Consider the following 9,128-nt stretch of genomic DNA (forward strand, 5'->3'; position numbering starts at 1 on the left):
TCCTGCGCAGCATACCCTAGCGCATCTCTCTCTCTTGTGCCTCATCCCCTTGGCCCAAGCTAGCCATTCTTCGCTCTCCATCAAAGCCTCCTTCTGCTGTCCATTCTCAGCCCAATCCTCAGCCCCATCTCTGCCCATTCCAGCCCCATTTTGTGGCTCATCCCAGCGGTACATCGGCTGCGTTTTGTGCGCATCTTCATCTCCATCCAAGGCTGCATTTTCTGCAGAGAATTTACAGCCTGTTTTCAGCCCAAACATCCTCACATCCGGCACGTCAAATCAGCCCCAAACATCCCCTTTCAGAGCCCATCCATCACCCACATCGAGGTACGTCATCGGCTACATCAAATCAGCCCCGAACATCCCCAGATTAAGCTTTCAATATTTGGTCAAATCTTGTGTTTCTTGGCTTAATCCTCTACTAGACTCATTGCTATTGATGCCTTTGAAAGCATTTGAGCTCATTTGAAGTGGAAGGCACCAGCAGATCTGGACTCCCCGCATACTCTGTTTAGGCCATCCATCGCCCACATCGAGGTATGTCATCGGCTACATCAAATCAGCCCCAAAGGTATATCTATCCTTGAGTTACCGGCGCGATGCATTGACTTGTGTCAAGTCTAGGGTTTGCATTAGAGTTAATTCTATTGTACAACCATTTAAGCAATATAAAGCAAATACCACATTGGCAACGGTGTGGGGGGCCCTTGAGAGGGTTAGTTGGGACCCCATCGACATGTCGTCTCATTCTCTCTCCTATTCTCTCTCTATCTCTAAGGCCTCATTGTCATTGCTTAACATAACACCATCCACCACATTAAGGCAAGGGTAAAAAGGATTGTGAAGTGTGATTGCATAGATCCATACCTATACGCAAATTCCGCTGCCATCTGACATTGGTATCAGAGCTTTGATTGCAATTGCACGCATCACTAATCCGCTAATTTTTTTTTCTGGATTGAGTTGTGTTTCAGCCCCGAAGGTATATCTATCCTAAGTTACCGGCGCGATGCATTGACTTGTGTCAAGTCTAGGGTTTGCATTAGAGTTAATTCTATTGTACAACCATTTAAGCAATACAAAGCAAATACCACATTGGCAACGGTGTGGGGGGCCCTTGAGAGGGTTAGTTGGGACCCCATCGACGTGTCATCTCATTCTCTCTCCTATTCTCTCTCTATCTCTAAGGTCTCATTGTGATTGCTTAACATAACATCATCCACCACATTAACGCAAGGGTAAAAAGGATTGTGAAGTGTGATTGCATAGATTCATACCTATACACAAATTCCGCTGCCATCTCACATTGGTACAAGAGCTTTGATTGCAATTGCACGCATCACTAATCCGCTAAATTTTTTTTCTGGATTGAGTTGTGTTTCAGCAAAACTTCCCAGGAGCACTCCTCCCACTCAAGGAAAAAGCAGGTTTGCCATTGCGGTAGCGTAATGCGCCTTGAGCGTACGAGAAAGCAGGCACTGTTAACGCAAGGTTGCACTCGCAGTGCGCTTGCGAGGGAGTAGATAGTGCCTTCTTGGTGCGAAGGCTGTCTCACTCTCTTTTCACACTCCTTGCATGGTGGTGATCCGTAGCGGTATGGATACTTCGGAGCACACCTCAGGTGAAACCTCTCCTATTCCTAACCCTATTTCTACCTCTTCACCCAATCCCATGGATGCTATGATCAAAATGATAATGGATATGATTTTGCACCAAGAAGAGGCACGTCGGGAAGAGCGTCGGGAGGCGGCTGAAAGGGAAGAAAGAAGACTGATTATGGAGCAAGAAAGGTTAGCAATGGAGGCTAAAAAGGAGGCAAAGCGCTTAGAGGCCATGGCGGTAGGAATCCCTCGCTATGTGCAATTTACTTGCTCTCCTTTCCGATCACCCCGGACAGTCATCGGAGCCCGACTACAAGAAGTTAGCCACAACCATCACGGCGGCCACGGCCAGACGCTTTAACTATTTATTCTTGGTTTCATCAATTTACCGCTCTTTGTGATAACTCCAAAGACAGGTACTCAGAAAGTTCTTCTTGCCATGTTGCATCTCACTAGGGATGCTATCACATGGAAAGAAGAGTGGGTGGATAAGAAGTTGGCTGCCCATAATGCAGCCTATACTGATTATCTCGAGGTTCCCCCTCTTATCTACCAATGGGAGGAGTTTCAACGGGATTTGAAGGCTCGCTTCTTGTCCCCACGTTATCTAAAGAATCTCAAGGATGAGTATAGGACTTCAGCCCAAAATGGAAAATTTGTGATGTCCTATGCTAATCGTGTTTCCCAGGCTGGGGGATAATTACGTAAACCTGACGAAGACAGGTTTGAGACATTTTTGTTTGGCTTGGATCCCACAATCAAGTACGATGTGGAAGCCGACGATCCTCCTACTTTCGAGGAGGCGGTCCGCTTGGCCCAACTTCAGGAGCTCAAGGACAACATAGGTAAGCCAAAGTCGGTAAGTACATTTTCCTCCACCAATGATGCATCTAAGTCTTCTAGTGGGATTGGTACTGCTAATAAGCAAATCCCAAAGTCTACCCCATCTCCTTCCTCTTCTCCATCTCCGTCAACCTCTAATGCTAAGAATATTGATAAGGGTAAGGGTACGGCTGATAAGCCTGATGAAAAGATTGCACAGGGCATTATAGGGGGGCAATTAACAAAAGAGGAACAGGCCATGTATGCTAAAGAACAAAGGTGTTTTCGTTGCCATCGCATAGGTCACATGAAAAAGGACTGCCCTACAAAAGACTCGAAGCCTGCTGCTCCATCTTCTAGCTCGACAACTCAGGTGAATTCCTTGAGTTTGGTGGAGCTTGAAGATAAGCAGGAGAGGACCTTTGAGGATGAAGAGTTAATTAAATGTTATGGACATGTCAATGGTCAAAGAGTCGTAGTAGTGTTTGATCCTGGTAGTACACAGGACATTGTTAGTCAGGCTTTGATACAGCGTGCTCGTCTTCAAGTTACCCCTATTCCCACCTTTCCGGTATAGGGTTTTCTGAAGGCATGGCCGCTGCAGTCTCCCAAGCATGTGACAATGTCAAGTTGGCCATTCAACAAGCACAATTCACAAGTTGTTTTGTCATCTCTATTCTTGTTGGATGTGATGTTATTTTGGACATTAAGTGGTTCTGCAGGTACAAGCCTATCATTGATTGGGATAAGCTCATGCTTCTCATCAATCATGAGGTCCCACAACCTGCCCTCATTTGTGGAGAGACTGGCATTCCTTCAGTTCCTCTCATTTCTCACATCCAAGCAAAGAGGGAGCTCCGCCGTCGTGGAGCGCAAGCGGCAATCATTTATGTCAACCCTACTTTCAGCAAACGGGGGTATCCTGAACAGGTATAGTGAGTTGTTTGCCAAATTTAATCATTTGTTTCTCCAGGATGATCTTCCCCCTTCACTACCGTCCGAACGACCAGAGCACCATGTCGTTGATCTGGTGGATGGTGCTCAACCTGTAAGTAAGTTTCCTTACTGGTTGAATAAAACACATGAAGAGGAGTTAGAGCGCCAACTAGGTGAGTTGTTGGATCGGGGGTTTATACGTCCCAGTGTAAGTCCTTTTGCTCCTCCTATTCTCTTTGTTCGTAAGAAAGATGGCTCATCGCAGTCATGTCTGGATTACAGGGCCCTCAACAAGATAACGGTCAAGAATAGGTTCCCAATGCCCCGCATCGAATACATTTTGGAGCGTCTGAATGGGACAAAGGTATTTTCAAAGATCGATCTGAAGAGTGGTTACCATCAGGTAAGAATCACCAAACGCGACATCTACATGAGAATCATGAAGCAACGTCTCAAGCAAGTTGGTAAGAAATGTTCACGGTCCTTTTCCGGTCATCAAAAAGGTAAATGACGTTTCATTTCGATCACAGTTACCTCCTTCGTGGACTATGCATAATGTGTTCCATGTTTCTTGGCTTAAATTGTTTCAGGGTGAACCTTCCCGGAGTATTCCAGACGAGGACCAACCGGATATCGTGGACGAAACAAAAATTATAGAACCGGAGCATATTCTCTTACATCGATTTAAGCACGGAGCGAAAAAAAAGAAAAGACAGTACTTCCTCAAATTTAAGGATCGGGGTACACATGAAGCTACATGGGTGGACGAGGAGGAGTTCTCAGATTATCCAGATATGCTAGCCTCATACAAGGAGGCCATGCAACTGGGCACCAATGCCTCACCTTAAGCAGAGGAGATGTCACGTGCACACGGACTCGGTGTGCCACGTGGACATTTTACATCTACATCCACAGCCAGGTAAGTATCTAGAGCCTAGGGGATCTTGCACTGGCAATTTTGTGAGCCTCTTGAAGGACCTGCATGCCCAGACAAGTCCATTAGCTTAGGAGTCAACCAGTCAGAACCCTCTTGCATAAATGGTTTGTACGTGGTGTTTGACGGGTGTTGTTACACTTCAGTGGGCATCCGACAACACTAGCATATAGACTAGGATAGGACCAAGTCATGTTTCACATCCCGTGTCAATCAGGTAACCGAGGAGGGTATAGCAGAGCAGACAAAGCATGTGCATTTCAGGTGCACATAACAAAGCAAATAATTAATAAAATTGAATGGTTGTCAAAGTCGGCAAAGTTCTAGAATTAGGCAGCCTACTTTCAGATCATATATAAGGAGAGCCTTGGGCTCATTTCTAGCACACAGAAGAAGAAGAGAGCAACAAAGCTGGCGCCCATTCTCTCCAGCAGCAACAGCAACAATTGGCGCCCATCCTCCCCTTCCCCATAGCTGGCGTTTTTCTGCAGCCCATCACCTTCTCTCTCTTGCTGGCGTTCTCTCTCTGCTGTCCATTTCCTGCGCAACATACCCTAGCGCACTCCACTTTCCACTTCATTCTCCACATGCTTATAAGCTAAATGTGCTAATTCTTAAGAAATTTCTAGCATTTCTACAATTCCTATGGGTTGCGGTCCATATTCTTCACAAAAACTAGCCCGCAAAAGCCCTTAAGAGTCTCCTGGGTTTATAAATTTCTTTCCGTAAATGCAAATGGTAAAATTTTTCCATTGGCTTTGGTCTTGCCTAAAGAGAGAACAAACTTGGGGATACCCAGCACAAACAACAAGATTTTTTGCTTTAGGGTGGTTCCCAAAACAACCCCGGGTCACATGAGACCATCCTTTAAAAAATTGATCAGAATCACTATTTTATGCAAGAGACAATGGCGGATTGGGATAAGAACTTATTTCTATGTTAACTCAAGTTAGGTGAAGATTCCCAATGCATGAGTGGTAGAAAGTACGCTTCCCAAGACAACAATGACAAACCTGCTTTGGTCGGCAAGAGAAATTTTGCTTTAGTCAAGAGTAAGGAATCGAGAGAAGGACCTTACGATATATATATATATATATATGTATGTATACACACATTGTTTTTTTTTTTTTGTGGAATCATAAGTATATTAGATTTACAAGATGACTATCCAAAGTAGATAGTCTCAAAGTACATCAACTGAAGATGTCAATGTAAGACAAATATACATCATGATCTATTTGGTCAACCTGCATGCAATCGAAGAAAGATTGATGCAGGGAGTACCGAAAGAAAGAAAAAGCAGAAAAAGCCGCATCACCGAAAACTCCATGGTTGCGAACTTTCCATAGTGTCCATAAAGCCCAGTAGCGCACCCATGAGAAGAAAAGAGTGAATTCTAGTCTGGGCAAATGAAGACCAAATAGCCAGAAAAACTTTCCAAATTTCATATTTGGAAATCTAGCCCGCAGAAGCTGGATGATAGGAAGAAAAAACTGACGAGAAGAAGGACAGTTCTAGAAAATATGAATGACTGTCTCCCTGGAAGCAGAGCATCTATGGCAAGTGGATGAGGATATATGTCTGCGTGCCAGAAACTGTCCTGAGGGAATAACAGCCAAAAGAACGTGCCACAAAAAAAGCTGTTGTCGAAGAGGAAGCTTCGAATGCCAAAGAGATCGCAATCGTCTTTTCCACCACAAAGACGACCGATGCATATGCCAGAAGAGATTTGCCCGTTCAAAAACCCAAGGCAATGGCAACAAATGTTTATACAGACCAGCAACTGTAATATCAGATAGCCTCAAGGGATGGCATGAAGAATCAAAAGAGGAGATAGTCCAATCCTGTAGGCGATCTCGAATTTCCAACAGTGGAATCGGCAAAAAAGGCTGAAGCATCTGAATTATATCACGCCAAAGACGACGATAGTGAGGTCCCAAGCCATAATGTGCAGCAGCCTGTGGAAAAGAAAGAGGGGAGCCATCAGGATGGATGACATCTCCCACAGAGGTAACACCCTTTGAGTGGAGAAAATATGAACGCCGGGGTTCTTGCACCGCCAGGGGAACTGAAAATGCTTTAGACCAATGGATGCTCTCAGCGCGGAGAGAGTTGCCTTGTAAGGAGTCACGACCATTCCATTTTAAATTTGAAAGGACAAGCTTCCAATCAGCAAGTAAGCCAGAAATGAGAGGACAGCCCTTAATTTTGCCAGTAATGTAACCAAGAATAAATTCCCAATGAGTAGGTTGCCAATGGCCAAAAGCCGAAGTCGTCAGATGAAGTAATAAGTGACGGATCATCGCTGTCCAAGGCTGAGTGCCTTCCAGAAATTGAAGCATCAATTTACCTCTGTGGGCAAGAATATGCACCTGTAAATTAAGGATATTCAAGCCTCCATGCATTTTAGGGGTACACAAACGATTTGCCAAAAGCAAACGTACACTCTTTTTCCCCTGCTTCGATCTCCAGAATATCTCCAAGATGGTGGACATAAATAAACCTGATGAGAGGAAGGTAGAACTGAATATAGGCAACCAAGATGGATTGGAGAATCCGTAGACGAACATGCAAAGGCCATGTTGCAAGTTTCCAGTATTCCAACTTTTTCTTGAGCTTTGCCAAGACCCAATCTGTTTGTTGACGGCGAGTGACTGTCCATCCCAAAGGATATCCCAAATGCCGAATCAAATGAGTGAAGTGAACTATTTCCCCTGGCCATAGCAAATTATGCCACTGTTTTGAATGCAAAGGCAGCAATTTAGATTTCTGAAAATTGATTTGTAGGCCAGCCGCAAGTGCAAACAAAGAAAGAGCCTGCATCAAAGTAGAGAGATCCTGATGTGTATTGCGAGGAAGAAAAAAAGAATCGTCAGCATAAGCTTGAGCAACCAACTGACGTCTATTCTGAATGTCTAATCCATGAAGACTGCCAATATCAACCAAATGATCCATATAAAGAAGCATGGGATGCGTCGCTATAGCATACAAAAGAGCACTTAAAGGGCATCCCTGCCTAACTGAACGATGCAAAGTCCATGATTCTGAGAGATCTCCTGACAATATACAAGCCACCTGACTATCAGCATAAAGCCAGTAAATGATATTCTGCATTTTTTCTCCAAATCCCAGAGCACGCATGGTTTCTTGAATGAACCCCCATTTAATAGTATCAAAAGCCTTAGCAATATCCACTTGCAATAATAAGACATCCTGCTGCGTGTATTTGGCATATTCAATGCCAATATAAGCATTTGCAATGTTATCTGTAATGTGCCTGCGAGGAATAAATCCATACTGTGCAGAATGAAGTCCATCATTCAAGTAACCCTTAATGCGATCGACAACCATTTTCCTGATAATCTTGTATATCACCGGCATAAGGGTAATTGGTCTCCAGTCTGCCAAAGACTCACATAAGTGTTTTTTAGGCAACAGCTTCACTAATTCTTTTTTCCAGGAAGCTGGCATTTGCCTTGTCTCCCAGGCAATGTTTACCATACGCAGCAAAGGTAATTTGAGGGTGTCCCAATATGCAAGAAAAAATTCAACTGTAAGGCCATCCCATCCTAGAGCTTTCCATCGGCCACAAGACCTGATTGCATCAGACAGTTCTTGTTCAGAGAATTTTGTTTCTAGTTGTTACGCTTGAGTAGCAGAAAGGATGGGGGATACATGCTGTAATAACTGATGACGTGCATCATACACTTCCATGGCGTGAGAATCATCCTCATCAAATTGAGAGGAGAAATGGGCAACACAAGTCACAGCCAATTGTGCCCGGGTGGAGGTCCACATGTCATCTGAAATTAAAGTGCGACATATAGATGCAGCTTGTTTTCTGGAATGTAAACTCTTGAAAATTTTTTTAGAAGAGCAGCCTTTGTCCAAAAGCGCCTGTTGTCGTGCCCGTATCTCCCATTTGACAAGCTTTCGATGATCATTTACCTGAATACAATGACGAGCTTGACATAAAGAAGTGGCTTCAGCCAAAGTTAGAGAGCGAAGATGACTAAGCTCAATTAACGATTGGCATGTTTGCTTAGCATAAGCAACAGTCTGTGTCCAACCTTTCAGATACTGTTTACCATAATCACGGATGACTGATTGCATGCGAGCAATAAAAGCTGTCCATGCATAATCCAAGTCAATAAAAGATTGAGAAAAGAGTGGCTGACAGGCCTCAAGTATCAGTGCTTTGAATGCATCATGCTCCAAGTAACTATTATTGATGATAAGCAACCTTCGAAGTGGCAATCTGTCATCAAGCATGTCATGCAGATGAACTCTGAGCCATAAGGGTACATGATCTGAATATGTAAATGTATAATCTAGCCACAATTTGGTTGTGAGAGTATCATAATGAAACGGATCAAGCTGATACCATCGATCCAATCGAGCTTTGTAAGTGGATTGAGCATTATGTTGGAAGGTATACCCAGGCATCAGAGGCTGAGATTCTTTCCAAATATCAATCAGATTAAGCGTCGCTACAAAATCTGCCCACGAAGACCTCTCAGTAGCAAGCATATGTGTACGACCGGATGTATTATCACCAGGTTGAGGGGCATTATTGAAATCTCCACATATGAATGCTTTCTGTCTCCAAGGGTACAATTTCATTTGTTGCCATATCTGTCCTCTAGCCTGAGAGGATTGAGGTGCATATATCGATGCAAATTCAAAGATTTCACCCTGAATAAAGCACTGCATAACCATCCATCTGCCTTGGAAGTCATTAAATGCCATGACTGGCTGCAAATGATGTTTCACAAGAAAAAGTACACCCGAAAAGGCATGGTGGCCTGCATAAAAAATATCATAACCAGCATAAT

General features: G+C 43.9%; 1 protein-coding gene across 1 annotated transcript; it reads left to right on the forward strand.

Moving 5' to 3' along the window:
• The first annotated feature begins 3,045 nt into the window (after window positions 1-3,045).
• LOC147602569 (uncharacterized) lies at window positions 3,046-4,981 on the forward strand. Its single transcript, XM_086797872.1, has 2 exons — window positions 3,046-3,862; window positions 3,950-4,981. The coding sequence occupies exons 1-2, from the start codon at window positions 3,046-3,048 to the stop codon at window positions 3,952-3,954; spliced, it is 822 nt and encodes a 273-aa protein (XP_086653998.1). The 3' UTR covers window positions 3,955-4,981.
• Window positions 4,982-9,128: the final 4,147 nt, after the last annotated feature.

The sequence above is a fragment of the Cibotium barometz genome, unplaced genomic scaffold (assembly GCF_041138505.1).
Source record: "Cibotium barometz isolate CiBa-2024 unplaced genomic scaffold, ASM4113850v1 ctg461, whole genome shotgun sequence".
In the NCBI taxonomy this organism is placed as follows: Eukaryota; Viridiplantae; Streptophyta; class Polypodiopsida; order Cyatheales; family Cibotiaceae; genus Cibotium; species Cibotium barometz.